This window comes from Labeo rohita, unplaced genomic scaffold, assembly GCF_022985175.1.
Source record: "Labeo rohita strain BAU-BD-2019 unplaced genomic scaffold, IGBB_LRoh.1.0 scaffold_585, whole genome shotgun sequence".
In the NCBI taxonomy this organism is placed as follows: domain Eukaryota; kingdom Metazoa; phylum Chordata; class Actinopteri; order Cypriniformes; family Cyprinidae; genus Labeo; species Labeo rohita.
Window position 1 is genome coordinate 1 of NW_026129509.1, and position 20346 is coordinate 20346.

At 42.3% G+C, this 20346-nt stretch overlaps 1 protein-coding gene across 9 annotated transcripts in view; it reads left to right on the top strand.

The window, feature by feature from the left end:
- Positions 1–4828: 4828 nt before the first annotated feature.
- The window catches only part of LOC127161209 (sialoadhesin-like), a 43587-nt gene continuing 28069 nt past the window's right edge, over positions 4829–20346 (top strand). For 4 of the 9 annotated variants that reach the window (XM_051103843.1, XM_051103848.1, XM_051103854.1 and 1 more), the window contains exon 1: positions 4886–4921. Coding sequence is in view for 1 of the 9 variants with exons in the window: in XM_051103849.1 (XP_050959806.1) it covers positions 6846–7113 (268 nt within the window). In the remaining 8 variants the exon portion in view is untranslated. Of the gene's footprint in view, positions 4922–6765; positions 7114–14063; positions 14130–18859; positions 18926–20346 lie in introns of those variants that run through there. The other 5 variants (XM_051103845.1, XM_051103852.1, XM_051103846.1 and 2 more) reach the window with 3 other exon arrangements.

A 20346-nucleotide genomic window follows, 5' to 3' on the forward strand; every position in this document is an offset into this window, starting at 1 on the left:
AATTTTTTTTTTGGGGCATTTTGCCTAATATTATTATTATTATTAGGAAAGGGGTCGGGTCGGGATTGAACACCAGACGCATTGTGTCAGACTTTCCCATTAATTTTCTCTACATTTCTACCACCAAACTGTAATGCCACGCCAGCAGAGGGAGCCCTCACCCATTGACTGACTGTTGTTGCTCCCTCTGCTGCTTCATTGGTAACTTCCTGTTTGGTGGCAATATAAGGAGGCCATTTTCAAACAGGAAGTTGCGAAGTATTGTTTTGCTCATGTGGACTCTACCAAGCATTTTTCCCTGTTTTTGTTGTCACGGTTTTGTTTCATGGTCATAGTTTTGTCTTTGTTTTCTGCCATAGTTTTGCCTAGTTCATTGCCATAGTTTTGTCTTGTTTCATAGCCTTGTTTATTTGATACTTTGGATTGCTCTCCCTGGTTTTTGACTTTCTGCCTGCTTTAAGGATTACGCCATTGCTCTGTCTTTGTTGCCACTGTCTGTTTGGATATTGACCCTGCCTGTATTAACCACGATCTGTTTGAATAAAGCCTGCAATTGGATCTTACACGCTTCCTACGAGTCCGCGTTACAGAATACTTCGCCTCCCAAAGATCCAGCGGCTTTCAGAGACACAGATCAAACCATGGACCCAGCATCATGCCTCTTCTGCCTCCGCCAAGGTAATCGGTCTATTGAAGATTATGTTGTGGACTTTTGCGGACTGTGTTATTTGGTAGCATTTAATGACGTCGCACTTAAGGACATTTTTCGTCAAGGGTTAGACGAACCCATTCGCTCCCAGTTACCTGGGGGGAAAATTCACTGGACTTTAGAACAGTATATTGACTATGCTCCAGGGCCTGCTCACGCCATGCCCGCCGCTCCAGGGCCTGCTCACGCCATGCCCGCCGCTCCAGGGCCTGCTCACGCCATGCCCTGCCGCTCCCCTCCAGAGTCTCACAGGTGGGCGCCCGTCCCAGACCTGCACAAGATGGCCGCCCCCAGAGTCTGTCCAGAGTCATGGCCCCAAGCCAGTTCTGCAAGATGGCCGCCATCCCCGAGCCAGTTCACAAGATGGCCGCCTCCCCAGAGCCAGTTCACAAGATGGCCGCCATCCCCAGGCCTGTTCACAAGATGGCCGACGTCTCCAAGCCACGCCACAAGATGGCTGCCATCCCAGAACCCGCAGTCAGCTCTCGGAGGCCGCCTATGGTCATGATGGCCCATGTGCTGGACTCACCCCTAATAGCTGTATGGGCAGCTAAAATGGCACTCCATCACGTCACGGCTGCTACCCCAGGGTCAAGTCAAGCAACAGAGTCAAGTCAAGCCAAAGCTGCTGTTCTCCAGGAGTCAAGCCAAGACACAGCTGTTCCCCATGAATCAAGCCAAGTCACAGCTGTTTTCCATGAGTCAAGCCAAGACACAGCTGCTGTTCTCCATGAGTCAAGCCAAGATACAGCTGTTGTTCTCCATGAATCAAGCCAAGTCACAGCTGTTCCTCACGAGTCAAGCCAAGTCACCGCTGTGCCCCACGAGTCAAGCCAAGTCACAGCTGTGCCCCACGAGTCAAGCCATGTTGTTCCTGAGTCAAGCCAAGTTTCCAAGTCAAGTTGCAGCTGCGTCCCCTGAGTTAAGTCAAGTTTCCAAGTCAAGTTGCAGCTGCGTCCCCTGAGTCAAGTCAAGTTTCCAAGTCCAGTCAGGCTACAGCTGCTGTTCCAGTGTCAAGTCAGGCTGCAGCTGTTGTTCCAGCATCAAGTCAAGTTAAAGCTGTGTTTCCTGTGTCAAGTCAGGTCAGAGCTGCTCTTCTGAAGTCCAGTCAAGTTACAGCTATTGCTCCTGTGTCAAGTAAAGCTATAGCTGTAGCCCTCAAGTCAAGCAAAGTCACTACTGATCTTCACAAGCCAAGCCAAACCACAGTTGATCTCCCTGAGCCAAGCCAAGCTACAGCAGATCTTCATGAGCCAAGTCAAGTTGCTGCTGTTATTCCTGAGCCAAGTCAAGCCACAGTTGACCTTCATGAACCAAGTCAAGCTACAGCTGACCTTCATGAGCCAAGTCAAGCCACAGCTGACCTTCATGAGCCAAGTCAAGCCACAGCTGATCTCCCTGAGCCAAGTCAAATCACAGCTGGACTGCACCAGCCAGGTCAAATCACCACTGTTCTTCACGAGTCAAGTCACGGCAGGCCTCCCTGAGTCAAGTCAAGCCACGGCTGTCCTACCAGAACCTCACCAGGTCCCCACTGACCTTCCTAAATCACATCTCAGCGGAAACCGCAGAGCCCACGCTCCCAAGCCACGCAGAGCCCACACTCCCAAGCCACAAGTCCATAGCATCCACACCCTCAAGGTCAACAGACACCCCACTATCTACTGTGCTGCCTGTAATGGCTGTCGCCATTTTCAGTGTGTGTGGGCTGCACACTGTGCTCTAGAGGCCTCATCTGTCCACGAATCTGCTCCAAAAGCTTCGTCTGTCCACGAGTCTGTTCCAGAGGCCTCGTCTGTCCACGAGTCTGCTCCAGAGGCCTTGTCTGTCCACGAATCTGCTCCAGAGGCCTCGTCTATCCATGAGTCTGAGGCCTTGCCTGACTACGAGTCTGCCTCAGAGGCCTCATCTGACTACAAGTCTGCTCCTGAGGACTCGTTTGTCCATGAGTTCGCGCCTATACCTCCTGAGGTGTCAGCATACGCTGTAGAACCTCCTAAGGAGGTGGCGCCCATTAATGAACTCGCTGCCACGTCTGACCATGAATCCACGCCGATGCCTCCAGAGGTGTCAGCTTATGTTGTAGATGCTCCAGAGGAGGCGGCGTCCACTCATGAACTCACTGCCATGTCTGACCATAAGTCTGCGCCAATGCCCCCGGAGGTGGTGGCTCCGGCTGCAGAACCTCCTATGGGGGTGGCGTCCTCCTATGAACCCTCTTCCTGTCATGTCACGGTCAAGAAGGCCTATCATGAAAACTCTGCCCACCATGTCAAGATCAAGAAGACCAAAAATGAACTCTCTGCCTGTCATACCATAGCCAAGGAAATTGTTTGTGAACACACTGCTCTGCTGTGGATGTCACTAGCTCCACTGTGGATATCTCTGCTCCTGTCTGCTCTGCCTGCTCTGCCTGCCTCGCCATGGCTTCCTGTTCTGCCTGCTCTGCCTGCCTCACCATGGCTCCCTGCTCTACCTGCTCTGCCTGTCCCACCATGGCTTCCTACTCTGCAATTGCTCCACGGCCCAGGCCCTCCAGTGCTTCACGGTCTGCTACTGCTCCACGGCCCAGGTCCTCCGAGGTCCCACTGTCTGCCATTGCTCCACGGCCCAGGCCCTCTAGTGCTTCACGGTCTGCTACTGCTCCACGGCCCAAGTCCTCCGAGGTCCCACTGTCTGCCATTGCTCCATGGCCCAGGCCCTCCAGTGTTCCACTGTCTGCCACAGCTCCACGGCCCTGGTCCTCCAAGGTTTCACTGTCTGCCACTGCTCCATGGTCCAGGTCCTCCAGTGCTTCGCTGTCTGTCCCTGCTCCATGATCCAGGCCCACCTCCTCTACATGGACCTGGCCCTCCATCCCACCCCCTGTTTTGCCTCTGTTCCCCCACCCTCCTGGACTGTTGTTTGAGTGCCAGGGGTCGCTCCTGGGGGGGGGATTCTGTAACGCCACGCCAGCAGAGGGAGCCCTCACCCACTGACTGACTGTTGTTGCTCCCTCTGCTGCTTCATTGGTAGCTTCCTGTTTGGTGGCAATAAAAGGAGGCCATTTTAAACCGGAAGCTGTGAAGTATTGTTTTGCTCATGCGGACTCTACCAAGCGGTTTGCCCTGTTTTTGTTGTCACGGTTTTGTTTCGTGGTCATAGTTTTGTCTTTGTTTTCTGCCATAGTTTTGTCTTGTTTCTTAGCCTTGTTTATTTGATACTTTGGATTGCTCTCCTGGTTTTTGACTTTCTGCCTGCTTTAAGGATTACGCCATTGCTCTGTCTTTGTTGCCACTGTCTGTTTGGATATTGACCCTGCCTGTATTAACCACGATCTGTTTGAATAAAGCCTGCAATTGGATCTTACACGCTTCCTACGAGTCCGCGTTACACCAACAGAATAATCAGATAAAGCCTCCTTGTAGCTTGTGTGTGTGTGTTTTCTTAACCAGTTTAAATGAATTAAATTTACTTTGAAAAAATCTTTTAAGGCTTAAGATAATTATTAAATAATCACTTTTTAATTGTGGACAGTCAGATTTTTTTTTTTTTTTTTTTTTTTTCATTTTTTGTTTTATAATATTGTCAGTCTTCCATCATGCACTTGAACACAAAAATACCAAAAAGTATTGTTATCACACACTACAATGACAGGAGTAGGCCTATACCTCTTTTATTATGAGCATGATTTTTTTTTTTTTTTTTTTTTTTTTTTTAAATATTAACTATGACATTATAATAATATTATAATGAAGATAAAGTATTTCCAAAATATTTTTGTTATATCCTTTACTGCTATTCTCAAAACTGCTTCATAGCTTATTAACATTTGAGAAAAATAAATAAATAAATACATAAAAATGTCACTTCAAATAGCAGAGAGATATTTTTATGACAAAGCAAAAGTTTATTTTAGCTTGTAAGTGTCATTTGGTGTAAAGGTTTTCAAAACAATATGAAATCAACAAATGCACTTCTGTAAATTTAAAGCGTGTATACAAGATTTCATAATTTGTCACTGACTCAACTGATTGGGAAAGGTACCTTAAAAATGAACTGGAAACTATGATGCTCACACAGTGGGTGGTTATTTGCCATTGCCCAACAAGTGGCTAAAAAAATTGGAGAGAAAAGAAAGGAAGCACGATCATATGATTGTCTGATAAACTTCAAAAAAGAACACCACTATTGTAACAGCACTTCTTTGTAAGCTGGAGAAATCTGCTACATGTAAGTATACTTAATTATTTAATGTAAATCACTAATTTACTTTCATTTTAACCCCTGTGTTGTGTTGAAATTCCACCTAAAGTGTTCCTAATCAAAAAATGAGCAGGCTTTTAAATAACTGTTAAATATCTTACTATGCTGTATCATCACCAACATTTGGATTTAGTCATTTTGTCAACCTTTGTCTATAATTTTCTTTATTTGGCACAGGTTTTGTTTTTTTTTTTTTTTTTTTGGAACTCATTGACTCATTGAGGTTTTGCACCTCAGTTTTTGATAAAAGACTGAATCCAGTACTTGGTAAAAATAATATTTGGCAATACTGTTTGATCATTTTGATGATTAAAATGACTGGATCACAACTTGAGGGTTAGGAATCAATTCTAATCAATTCTTTTTCCGGCTCACACTGCATTGGTTGAGCTTATGGGGCTGTCACATGATGAACGAATGACTCAAACCTGAAAACTAATAAATAAACTAAAAATAAGAGGTGAGGTGAGCTAATCATAGACTAAAGACCCAGGTAAACAATGAATTAATCTTTTCTGTTTCTTATAGCATTATAGTTTTGTCTTTGTAGTGTTTGTAGTGTGGTCAACACTTCACTGTGCTGTGAAGGGGTCACTTTGTGTAAGCAGTAGATGTGTTAGGGAAGTAACACGTAACATTTTAATTATATTTTGCTAAAATGAACGAAATAACACAAACAAAGATTTGTTAATTTTGCTGAAGGAGACTCAAAGGTCCGAGTTGGTAAAATGATCCGAACTTCCCATCACAAATCACGTCAGATTGTGTTATGTTTGACATTTTTGTATTATTAACGTTTATTATTAACATTTATCTCAACATGAATCAGGCTGAATTAACAAACGTTTAAATCATTACCTGCTTAAAAATTGTTAATGAAATAATTGTTGAAACATGCATTTAGCCTGTTCGAATAAAAACACTATAACAAAACAGCATAAACAGTGATTAACTGTAAGGCAAATTATATGTATACAAAGCATAAATGTTTATTCATATTTCAGAATGAGCATTTTTTCATTTGTAAACATGGTGAACATCCAATGTTTATCATGTTCATCTGATGTTCGCTCCTGCAATGTATATGAACGTAACTTTTTAATAAGCAGAGGGAATTCCCGACATTAAACAAATAAACGTTTACATGCTTAGGACATTTGCGTTGTGAGAATGTACAGTGAGACGTCAGATATGAAAACGCTGACTTGTTAGGTGATGTTTTCTCATTAAAATCGTATAATTTCCTATTCATTCACTTTTAGGGTAGGAACCAAAACATTTTATGTCCCTTTAAATGCAAATGAGTTGGTGCTCCCAGCCCCTTTTTCAGAAGAGCTTCAAAAGCTGGTAAAACCAAAACAGGACAATCTCATGCACTGAAAATGTCAGAAACTTTCAGTAGTGGTGTTCAGCCTTATATGTTTGAACCAGAATCGTTTTGAAAAGTCAGTCATCTGACTGCACAGCGCAATAAAAATAACAACATATTTATGATCATTCTGGTAGCATGAGACGGCAGCATCAGTGAAAACAGGCAGAGACAAACATTAGCCTTAAAGAGTGCCAATAAGTTCTTTCAGACAGGCAATTTGGAAAACAAATGATGCATGGTACTTACTTTGTCTGGAGCTGACATTCGCACACAAAGAGTTGATACTGATCCCCTTTTCAGAATCAACCTTTCCGAAAATCCAGCACTGAACATTGAACTGATGTGGTTGAGTCACTGTGAGCAGTACATTGGTGAATCTGAATTGCTGCAGTAGAGGATCTCCTCTGACTGCATATAAATGAAATGTCTTCTTGTTCAGGCTTTGTAACACTGGACCAGCTCTCTGTGACCTGTAATCAACAGAGTATTTGTGCTGTGAAGGGGTCAGAAGTGACACTGATGTGCTCTTACTCCAACAACAACATCACAACTGTGTTCTGGTTTAGTGAGAAACAAAATACAAACTGGAGAAAAAACAATGAACCTGAAGATTTGATTTTAGACTCAGACTACTCAGGACGAGTGAAACATCAGATCTCAAACAGCTCTTCAACACTCACAATATCAGACGTGAGAGAGAGAGACTCTGGAGAATATCAGCTCATGTTCATCATGAATGATGGAGTTAAACATCTCAGATCAGCAGCCGTCAGTCTAACAGTCACAGGTGAAACTGAGATGAGATTCTGGTCAGTTGAACTGTTTTATTTGATGTGCAGTTAAGTTTTTCTTCTTAATATCTTCTTCTTCTTCTTCTTTTATTTAATTATTTTTTATTCAGACCTGCGGGTGAGGAGGAATCCTGCATCTACAGGTTCAAGAGATGAGAGAGTAACACTGACCTGTCATACTTCCTGTATTTTGACTTCTCAAGGTCAGTATTACTGGATAAAAAATAGACGGTATGTCACAAATACAGGGATCTCCAACAAGTTTGTGTCATCCAGCAGCGATGCTGACAGCTTTTCCTGTTCTCGTGATCAAAACCTTAAACATCGCTCCCCTTCTGTGTGTGAGTGTCATGAGTTTATTAAATAAATGCTTTTAAAGTGTGAGTTTTGCATGTTAATCTGTGTCTCTTTCAGGTGTTTCTCAGAGTGGCTGCTGTGATGTGACTTACACCTCTACAAGAGTCTGTGCTTTGGTGAACTTAACAGTAGACATTTCCTGCACGTACTCACATCCCTCTGATCATACTGTAAATAAAACATTCTGGCATTACGGTCCATCTGATGGTCCATCTCAGGACTTCAAGGATCTGCGTGAGGAGCATCAGTTTGCTGGTCATGTGGAGTATGTGGGGAACAAACTGAGAATCAAAGATCTCAAGATCAGTGACTCTGGAGAATATCGATTCATAATCAACACTGACTTAGAAGACAAATACTCTGGATCACCTGGAGTCATTCTTACTGTTACAGGTAACTGATCATGATAAACTGATTATGGTCAAAATGTGTCCTGTATAATTTCTAATAGACTTCAGTTATTTTAGGTACACAGATAAAAAGCAGCCCAGCTGCTGTATTAGAGAAGGAGGAAGTGATGTTGCTGTTGAAGTAAGCTGTTTAACTAATTGCACACTGAACGACAACACCTCTTATACCTGGTACAAGAAGGGACGACAGGTAACAGATGGATTCACTAAAGTCAACAAGCTGTACCTGGACTCAGTCAGCAATGAAGAGCTTCAACAGTATTCCTGTGCTGTAGGAGGCAACACATCTCTCATGATACATGTGCTTCAGTGTCAAATGTTTGCAGCATTCAGGTGTTTTCTCTGATAGTCATGATTCACTTCTTTGTGTTGTGAAGATCCAGTGAACAGCACAGTGTTCAGCCATTATACAGTCACTCTGCTGCTGTTTTTACCTCAGTTTCTCATAATAGCAGCTCTGTGGATGTGTCACGCTCAGACGAAACACACGAACAACGACGTAATAAGACGAAAGGCATTTAATAAATCCAACGGGAAACATAGGAAACACAGGAACACAGGGTAGTAACATTAACGTCCGACAAGGCAAGAGGGAAAACACACGCTATATATACACAGACTGATTACAAACACAGGTGCAGACAATGAGGGAGAAACCAAAACACACAGAGCTGCAGGGGAGATGATGGGAGAGACCAACTAGAAAGTCCAGGGGTGTGACATTACCTCCCCCTCCCGGAAGGCGTGTCCTCGCGCCGACAAACAGGGAAAACAAAATGTACAAAGTCTTAGGAGGGGGCTTCGGAGGAGGACGGACTCCCGGGAGGAGGGCAAAAGATGGAGTCCAGGGTGATGGCGGAATAGTCCATGGAGGTGATGATGGAGGGAGAAGCCAAGGAGGTGACCGGAAGGGGCTGGAGCAGGAGGAGCCAGGTGAAACCCAGACCGCAGCCAAGATGGAATCCCACGGTGGAGCCGATGGAGGGAAGAGCCATGGTGGAGGAAAGGCTGACGACTCCCGGGGGCCGACCGACGGAGGCGGAGCAGGTGGTGGTAGAGCCCGAGGCGGAGACGGAGAGCCGAAGATCCTAAGCGACACCGAGGATCCGGAGGTCCCAGGCGGAGCCCAAGGCTCTGGCGACCAAGGCGGAGACGGAGATCCGGAGGTCCGCGGCGGAGCCGGAGCGACAGAGGACCGAGGCTGTGCCCGCGGGAGGGAGGAGGTCCACAGAGCCGGTGAGACGGAGCGACGAGGTGTAGCCGGAGGAGTAGAGTCCTGAGGCGAAGGTGGGGCGACGACTGACCAGGGCGGAGCCGGAGGGACGATGGAGCCCGGTGGAGCTGGTGGACCGACAGGCGACGTGGAGACGAGGGAGCTGAGAGCCGGGGTGGAGCCGCACGGTCGGAGGGCCGAGGCGGAGTCCCGGACTCTGAGGCTGGAGGCGACGATGAGGGATCCTCCAACCATGACACCGATGGAGACTGGCAGACCCGTGGCGAACCCACCGCACAGATGGTGAGCTGAGGGTGAGCAGAGGGACTGACAGGAAGCAGAGGTGACTGAGGGAGGGTGGGTGGGAAATCCAAACAGGCTGACAGTTCAAAATTCAAGTCCATAACATTATGACCCATGTCCACATTTAGCTCACCCTCAGCGGCAGTGCAGTGGGTTGTGCTGTCTTCAGCATCCTCATGCACCACTGATACTCCCACCGTCGCAGGCATTGTGGCCGGCTCTCGCACCTGGTCAGACGTACATTCCTCTCGTTCAGCGGAGAACACTTGCTCTGTCGCTCCAGTTAGCAATGGCCCCTTAGTCGCGCTGACTGCCTGAGATCCGTCTGCGGTGGGCTCGGGCTCGTACTCCACGTGTCGGGGTGGTGGCTGGCTTGGTTCTGGTTCCGGAGTGGCACTAGCAAGATTCTCCACGGAGCAGGTGGAGAACGATGGTTTGTTTCTCGCCAGTGTCCACTCCACAAACGCGGCGAAATCCGCTCGAGGGCCGTCCTCGGACGACGGCGCTCTGCATGATGCGTTGAGGCTGGCGTCATAGAACGTACAGAGCGCGTCGTCCGGGTAGCTGGTGGTGTTAGCTACTAGCTGGAACAAGACGGTAAACCCCTCGAGCGGTAGCTCCCCCTGCTGAAGCTGAAGGAGGATGAATTCTGGACGGAGTAGGGAAGCCATGGGGGAAACACAACGGAAACAAAAGACTGTGAAAAAAGTAACAATAAATAAAACGGAGGGGAAAGCACGAAAAAAATGTTGTGGTCGGACGTTCTGTCACGCTCAGACGAAACACACGAACAACGACGTAATAAGACGAAAGGCATTTAATAAATCCAACGGGAAACATAGGAAACATAGGAACACAGGGTAGTAACATTAACGTCCGACAAGGCAAGAGGGAAAACACGCTATATATACACAGACTGATTACAAACACAGGTGCAGACAATGAGGGAGAAACCAAAACACACAGAGCTGCAGGGAAGATGATGGGAGAGACCAACTAGAAAGTCCAGGGGTGTGACAGGATGTGGTGAGTAAAATATATAATTGTATGACCTATAATGAACAGAAAGAAATGAATTTGAATTATAAGAATGTGAATTATTTTTCAACAGGTTTTTCATCAAAATGCATCTCATTTCTAAACCGAACTGAAAGCAAAAATCAAGTGGTCTTAATACTAAGAATCTGCTATAATATTTGAAATGCAATGGCTGCAAAAATGGTTTTAAATCTATTTTATCTTCTTTTTGTCTCAGAAACTGCTGTTCCACATCTGTTCATCTGCTGTCTGTTCATCAGAGCTACTGCAGTGATGTCATTGTGTTCTTCCATTGTGACATCATCACCTAGCAACAGTCAGAACTGTCAGCAGCGACATCAGTGATACAGTGATGTCATAGACAGTGACATATCAATGACTGTCAGTCTGCATAATACAACAAAATAATTAATAAAGTGGTGCCACTTTTATGTTGTGTGTATCTTATTGTTACGGATCTGGTCGGTGAGCTGCGGACCGCTCACCACCAGATGTCGCTCTCACTCTGTTTGTACACACGGACTGTTGCACTACACCCCGGACTACATTATCCATCGGCCACTGCTCTTTTCACCTGCACCAATAGACCTTTCTCACAACTTCCGTATTTTGCACCGGAAATACGCAATTGCTGTGGAAACCTATTTCCTCCCCGGTATGCCGGTAACCAGGTAAACAACAAAGATGGCGCAAGCATCGAGCAAGAGTTGTTGTAGCGTACCGGGCTGTTGTAATGTCCAAAAGCAGCCTTATTTATCTTTCCACTCCTTCCCTGCTAACGAAGAAGTAAGACGAAAATGGGCTATCGTCGCTAGCTGCTACACACAAGACGTTCACTTGGACCAAAGGCAGACAGTGAATGTCTCATTGTTTGTAACATCACGACCACGACTGTTATATTGCTTTAATAAAGTTGTACATGTTCTCTATACTATCCATACATAACCCTATAACCCTAGCCCTAGGTCTAAGTGGACACACTAATAATTTGTTAGCCTGATTGCTCTCTAACATTAGCTACGTTACTTACCTTGAAAGTTATGAATTAGAGATGCGTGGATGAGCTCAAACGTCACCCGAATCCGCAGCTTCAAATAAATTATCCCCCCCGCCTCCCACCCGCACCTGTATTTTTCTCTGATTTATAACCGCACCCGATCGTCGTTTACAGTTATTCTAATTCTTAGTTTTTCATGATGATATGATGAATGGATGGTTCATTTTTAACAGCAGATCTGCACATCGCTGCACACTTATATAAGCTTAATCACTCGTGCTTTTAAGCCAAATCCACGCTAAAAAGAATAACGTTAACTGACATCTGGACGTGACTCTCCGCAATCTCTGATGAAATCGATTGGGTGTTTGAACACCTACTGGATCCTTGGACAAATGTTTACAGGGGTTCACCCAGTTTAAGAAATTTTTGATCATATAAATCTAATTGTTTTCATTTTTAATGTATTGTTTTCGTTATAATGTACTGATTCAAATTAGTAATCAGTAATTATTATTTTAATACTCGGCGTGCCTCCCTTGACATCCTCAGACATGAGCTTGACATGAACAGGCAGCAAATGTGGTGCTGGGGCGGACGGAGCGGGCGCGGGCGCATCAGGCACAATCATCAAACATATTTCAAAGGAAGCTGGCGCCACGGTCCTCACCGTCTTTACTGGGTTTATTGAGCGAATATTTGCCTTTATTCACATACGATTTAATTAGAAATGGTGGCCTGTCATTATTTTGGCTAATGCAGGACACTACTGAATGATGCGCATCAGAGGGGGTTTAGAAGTAGGTATACGCAAAGCCGACTGATAAAGAAATGGGTATCCGCAGGTACTGTACACCACTGCATATCACCCTACTCAATAGCACTAACACAGGCGTAAACTCCCTTCAAACTTTATCTGAATGTCACCTTTTCTGTCACAACTTTTCGAACAGGCGAACAGACACACACACACACAAAGTATTTAAAACAGGTTCATATTTTAGAAAATGTAGTTAATATTTGCGTCATTATTGATTTATCTCATCCACCCGCGACCCACCCGCAAATAATCAGAATGCATTTTTTTTATTACCGGACCCACCCGACCCGCGGATATAACCGCCATCCGCGCATCACTATTATGGATAAACTCTTCGTGGAAAAATTTATATCCTTTTGTTCCTCTTTGTGACGGAGTTTTCCTCCATGATTTTTGTCACGTCAGCAAAGGTGATCTTTGGCAAACCCATGAAGGAAGTTGTGTAGACTCTCTCCATTTTTAAATTACCCGGCTTTCTGCTGTGTTGACATTAGACAGGAAGTCTGCATACCCTGCGATTGCGTATTTCCGGTTTCTGTGAAAAAGGTCTATCAGAGACAGTATTAAAAGCCCCGGTTTTCCTGTCACTCATTGCCGAGTATTGAATTGCCTTGCATTCTTACTAAGCGGTTTCCTTGTAACCTGTGTCTTGTTTTCTTGTTTTTTGCCTTTCGGAACTCTCGCCTGTCTTATCGGATTACTCTTTGCCTAGCCCTCATTCGGATATCGTTCGCCGCTGGACTGACCCTCGCCTGTCACGGATTACTCTTGTCTCGCCGTCCATACTCCTGTCTGCCGTTGTTTGACCCTGCCTGCCTGACCATGTCTATGTCTCGTCCCTACAATAACAGTTTGCGTATGGATCCGCTCGTCTCTCGTCTCGCTCCCTCTGTTACACTTATCTTATGATTTATTTATTTTTGTGTATGTGTGCACATAACTTTATATTTCAACGGCACAGAAGAATCAATAAAACAACTTAATAATCAGACAAACTGGTTATTAACCAGGATTCATGTTCAGATATTTTAGCCCCAAGCAATGCTGTGTCCTGTGTTAGCTTTTCTGATAAATCAGGCATCGAGTGCATTATTAGAATAGATGAGTGTGTTTTCTTAACCAGTTTAAATGAATTATATTTACTTTGAAAAGATGTTTTAAGGCTTAAGATGAATATTAAATTATCACTTTTTTAATTGTGGACAGTCAACTGTTTTTTTTTTTTTTTTTAGATGTTTTATAATATTGTCAGTCTTCCATCATGCACTTGAACACAAAAATACCAAAAAGTATTGTTATAACACACTGCAATGACAGGCCTATACCTCTTTTATTATGAGCATGATTTTTTTTTTTAAATATTAACTATGACATTATAATAATATTGTAATGAAGATAAAGTATTTCCAAAATATCTTTGTTATATCCTTTACTGCTATTCTCAAAACTGCTTCTTAGCTTATTAACATTTGAGAAAAATAAATAACTAAATAAATACAGAAAAAAAAGTCACTTTAAATAGCAGAGAGATATTTTTTATGACAAAGCAAAAGTTTATTTTAGCTTGTAAGTGTCATTTGGTGTAAAGGTTTTCAAAACAATATGAAATCAACAAATGCACTTCTGTAAATTTATAGCGTGTAAACAGGATTTCATAATTTGTCACTGACTCAACTGATTGGGAAAGGTACCTTAAAAATGAACTGGAAACGATGATGCTCACACAGTGGGTGGTTATTTGCCATTGCCCAACAAGAGGCTATAAAAAATGGAAGAGAAATCAAGGAAGTACAATCATATTGTCTGATAAACTTCAAAAAAGAACACCAATATTGTAACAGCACTTCTTTGTAAGCTGGAGAAATCTGCTACATGTAAGTATACTTAATTATTTAATGTAAATCACTAATTTACTTTCATTTTAACCCCTGTGTTGTGTTGAAATTCCACCTAAAGTGCTCCTAATCAAAAAATGACCAGGCTTTTAAATAACTGTTAAATATCTTACTATGCTGTATTATCACCAACATTTGGATTCAGTCATTTTGTCAACCTTTGTCTACAATTTTCTTTCAGTTGGCACAGGTTTTGTATTTCTGTTTTTATGGAACTCATTGAGGTTATGCACCTCAGTTTTTGATAAAAGACTGAATCCAATACTTAAAAATAATATTTGGCAATACTGTTTGATCATTTTGATTATTAAAATGACTGGATCACAACTTCAACTGTAAAAAATAAAAAACACAATTTGTTGAGTCAGCTTAAAATAATTTGTTACCCTGCTGCCTTAAAATTTTAAGTTTAGTCAACTAAAATAAGTTTAGTCAATTTGAAATGTTAAGTTGTACCAAGTAACAACTTAGATATTTGTGTTTGCTAAACTTAACAGATGGGTAAGTAACCCAGCTGCCTTAAAACTTTAAAGGTGCAGTGTGTAATATTTTTATTACACACTGCACATTTATTACACATTTAGCTCCCCCTGCTGAAGCTGAAGGAGGATGAATTCTGGACGGAGTAGGGAAGCCATGGGGGAAACACAACGGAAACAAAAGACTGTGAAAAAAGTAACAATAAATAAAACGGAGGGGAAAGCACGAAAAAACTGTTGTGGTCGGACGTTCTGTCACGCTCAGACGAAACACACGAACAACAACGTAATAAGACGAAAGGCATTTAATAAATCCAACGGGAAACATAGGAAACATAGGAACACAGGGTAGTAACATTAACGTCCGACAAGGCAAGAGGGAAAACACGCTATATATACACAGACTGATTACAAACACAGGTGCAGACAATGAGGGAGAAACCAAAACACACAGAGCTGCAGGGAAGATGATGGGAGAGACCAACTAGAAAGTCCAGGGGTGTGACAGGATGTGGTGAGTAAAATATATAATTGTATGACCTATAATGAACAGAAAGAAATGAATTTGAATTATAAGAATGTGAATTATTTTTCAACAGGTTTTTCATCAAAATGCATCTCATTTCTAAACCGAACTGAAAGCAAAAATCAAGTGGTCTTAATACTAAGAATCTGCTATAATATTTGAAATGCAATGGCTGCAAAAATGGTTTTAAATCTATTTTATCTTCTTTTTGTCTCAGAAACTGCTGTTCCACATCTGTTCATCTGCTGTCTGTTCATCAGAGCTACTGCAGTGATGTCATTGTGTTCTTCCATTGTGACATCATCACCTAGCAACAGTCAGAACTGTCAGCAGCGACATCAGTGATACAGTGATGTCATAGACAGTGACATATCAATGACTGTCAGTCTGCATAATACAACAAAATAATTAATAAAGTGGTGCCACTTTTATGTTGTGTGTATCTTATTGTTACGGATCTGGTCGGTGAGCTGCGGACCGCTCACCACCAGATGTCGCTCTCACTCTGTTTGTACACACGGACTGTTGCACTACACCCCGGACTACATTATCCATCGGCCACTGCTCTTTTCACCTGCACCAATAGACCTTTCTCACAACTTCCGTATTTTGCACCGGAAATACGCAATTGCTGTGGAAACCTATTTCCTCCCCGGTATGCCGGTAACCAGGTAAACAACAAAGATGGCGCAAGCATCGAGCAAGAGTTGTTGTAGCGTACCGGGCTGTTGTAATGTCCAAAAGCAGCCTTATTTATCTTTCCACTCCTTCCCTGCTAACGAAGAAGTAAGACGAAAATGGGCTATCGTCGCTAGCTGCTACACACAAGACGTTCACTTGGACCAAAGGCAGACAGTGAATGTCTCATTGTTTGTAACATCACGACCACGACTGTTATATTGCTTTAATAAAGTTGTACATGTTCTCTATACTATCCATACATAACCCTATAACCCTAGCCCTAGGTCTAAGTGGACACACTAATAATTTGTTAGCCTGATTGCTCTCTAACATTAGCTACGTTACTTACCTTGAAAGTTATGAATTAGAGATGCGTGGATGAGCTCAAACGTCACCCGAATCCGCAGCTTCAAATAAATTATCCCCCCGCCTCCCACCCGCACCTGTATTTTTCTCTGATTTATAACCGCACCCGATCGTCGTTTACAGTTATTCTAATTCTTAGTTTTTCATGATGATATGATGAATGGATGGTTCATTTTTAACAGCAGATCTGCACATCGCTGCACACTTATATAAGCTTAATCACTCGTGCTTTTAAGCCAAATCCACGCTAAAAAGAATAACGTTAACTGACATCTGGACGTGACTCTCCGCAATCTCTGATGAAATCGATTGGGTGTTTGAACACCTACTGGATCCTTGGACAAATGTTTACAGGGGTTCACCCAGTTTAAGAAATTTTTGATCATATAAATCTAATTGTTTTCATTTTTAATGTATTGTTTTCGTTATAATGTACTGATTCAAATTAGTAATCAGTAATTATTATTTTAATACTCGGCGTGCCTCCCTTGACATCCTCAGACATGAGCTTGACATGAACAGGCAGCAAATGTGGTGCTGGGGCGGACGGAGCGGGCGCGGGCGCATCAGGCACAATCATCAAACATATTTCAAAGGAAGCTGGCGCCACGGTCCTCACCGTCTTTACTGGGTTTATTGAGCGAATATTTGCCTTTATTCACATACGATTTAATTAGAAATGGCCTGACATTACTGAATGAGGACACATGAATGAGCATCAGAGGGGGTTTAGAAGTAGGTATGCAAAGCCGACTGATAAAGAAATGGGTATCCGCAGGTACTGTACACCACTGCATATCACCCTACTCAATAGCACTAACACAGGCGTAAACTCCCTTCAAACTTTATCTGAATGTCACCTTTTCTGTCACAACTTTTCGAACAGGCGAACAGACACACACACACACACAAAGTATTTAAAACAGGTTCATATTTTAGAAAATGTAGTTAATATTTGCGTCATTATTGATTTATCTCATCCACCCGCGACCCACCCGCAAATAATCAGAATGCATTTTTTTTTATTACCGGACCCACCCGACCCGCGGATATAACCGCCATCCGCGCATCACTATTATGGATAAACTCTTCGTGGAAAAATTTATATCCTTTTGTTCCTCTTTGTGACGGAGTTTTCCTCCATGATTTTTGTCACGTCAGCAAAGGTGATCTTTGGCAAACCCATGAAGGAAGTTGTGTAGACTCTCTCCATTTTTAAATTACCCGGCTTTCTGCTGTGTTGACATTAGACAGGAAGTCTGCATACCCTGCGATTGCGTATTTCCGGTTTCTGTGAAAAAGGTCTATCAGAGACAGTATTAAAAGCCCCGGTTTTCCTGTCACTCATTGCCGAGTATTGAATTGCCTTGCATTCTTACTAAGCGGTTTCCTTGTAACCTGTGTCTTGTTTTCTTGTTTTTTGCCTTTCGGAACTCTCGCCTGTCTTATCGGATTACTCTTTGCCTAGCCCTCATTCGGATATCGTTCGCCGCTGGACTGACCCTCGCCTGTCACGGATTACTCTTGTCTCGCCGTCCATACTCCTGTCTGCCGTTGTTTGACCCTGCCTGCCTGACCATGTCTATGTCTCGTCCCTACAATAACAGTTTGCGTATGGATCCGCTCGTCTCTCGTCTCGCTCCCTCTGTTACACTTATCTTATGATTTATTTATTTTTGTGTATGTGTGCACATAACTTTATATTTCAACGGCACAGAAGAATCAATAAAACAACTTAATAATCAGACAAACTGGTTATTAACCAGGATTCATGTTCAGATATTTTAGCCCCAAGCAATGCTGTGTCCTGTGTTAGCTTTTCTGATAAATCAGGCATCGAGTGCATTATTAGAATAGATGAGTGTGTTTTCTTTACCAGTTCCCACTGAGCAAACGACGGCCAAACGACGTCATTTCAACGTCTTTGTCGGAATATAGACATGATCTGCACGTCGGGTGGACGTCTCATGTTTGTTGGGTTTAAATGAATTATATTTACTTTGAAAATATGTTTTAAGGCTTAAGATGAATATTAAATTATCACTTTTTTAATTGTGGACAGTCAACTGTTTTTTTTAGATGTTTTATAATATTGTCAGTCTTCCATCATGCACTTGAACACAAAAATACCAAAAAGTATTGTTATAACACACTGCAATGACAGGCCTATACCTCTTTTATTATGAGCATGATTTTTTTTTTTTTAAATATTAACTATGACATTATAATAATATTGTAATGAAGATAAAGTATTTCCAAAATATCTTTGTTATATCCTTTACTGCTATTCTCAAAACTGCTTCTTAGCTTATTAACATTTGAGAAAAATAAATAACTAAATAAATACAGAAAAAAAAAGTCACTTTAAATAGCAGAGAGATATTTTTATGACAAAGCAAAAGTTTATTTTAGCTTGTAAGTGTCATTTGGTGTAAAGGTTTTCAAAACAATATGAAATCAACAAATGCACTTCTGTAAATTTATAGCGTGTAAACAGGATTTCATAATTTGTCACTGACTCAACTGATTGGGAAAGGTACCTTAAAAATGAACTGGAAACGATGATGCTCACACAGTGGGTGGTTATTTGCCATTGCCCAACAAGAGGCTATAAAAAATGGAAGAGAAATCAAGGAAGTACAATCATATTGTCTGATAAACTTCAAAAAAGAACACCAATATTGTAACAGCACTTCTTTGTAAGCTGGAGAAATCTGCTACATGTAAGTATACTTAATTATTTAATGTAAATCACTAATTTACTTTCATTTTAACCCCTGTGTTGTGTTGAAATTCCACCTAAAGTGCTCCTAATCAAAAAATGAGCAGGCTTTTAAATAACTGTTAAATATCTTACTATGCTGTATTATCACCAACATTTGGATTCAGTCATTTTGTCAACCTTTGTCTACAATTTTCTTTCAGTTGGCACAGGTTTTGTATTTCTGTTTTTATGGAACTCATTGACTCATTGAGGTTATGCACCTCAGTTTTTGATAAAAGACTGAATCCAATACTTAAAAATAATATTTGGCAATACTGTTTGATCATTTTGATTATTAAAATGACTGGATCATAACTTCAACTGTAAAAAATAAAAAACACAATTTGTTGAGTCAGCTTAAAATAATTTGTTACCCTGCTGCCTTAAAATTTTAAGTTTAGTCAACTAAAATAAGTTTAGTCAATTTGAAATGTTAAGTTGTACCAAGTAACAACTTAGATATTTGTGTTTGCTAAACTTAACAGATGGGTAAGTAACCCAGCTGCCTTAAAACTTTAAAGGTGCAGTGTGTAATATTTACGAGAATTTATTGGCAGAAATGCAATATAACATACAAAACTATGTTTTCAGAGGTGTGTAAAGCCGTTATGATTTTATAACCTTAGAACGAGCAATTTATATCTACATATACCGCGGGTCCCCTTACATGGAAGTCGCCATTTAGTGCCGCCATCCCAGATAGCACACGTACGTCTGCAAGATGTCTGTTAAAGATCACTTGATCTGGAAAGCATCTGCTGTGTACAAACATCTGACAGACATCTGTAAGATGTCAGTTTTACAAACATTCTAAACCATAAACATCTTAAAGACATCTAATAGACGTCTATTTGACATCTGATAGGAGACGTCCTATAAACGTATTGCAGATGAGCAAACGCTCTAAAAAATATGTCTTGCAGATGTAACCGCAGACGTCAAATAGACGTCTCCGAGATGTACGTGCGCTATCAGGGATGTTTCTATAGTAGCCCTAAACGGACAAACTTCTACAGAGCGTGTTTCGTCAGTACGTTGTTCAAGAACCGACAGAGAGTCAGTCTTCGTCGGTAAAAAAAATGAAAACTTGATGCAGCCAGACGAAGTCGGGACAGACGACGGCAGAAATCCCGGATAAACATCGGTGTGGCTTTTCCCAGATGGAAGGCGCTTGTGGGCTGACAGACATAACGATGTTGAGCCGGCATCGTGATCCCATCACACCCCCTCCTCCCTTTCCCCTCCCGCGAGCCACCGCATCCCAATGCCGTGTTCGGAAAGAAAGTTATGTTTTAAAGGCAATAAAAATTAGATGGAAAAATATATATATATATATATATATATATATATCATTACTTTCTCTCGCAGTTATATCGTTAA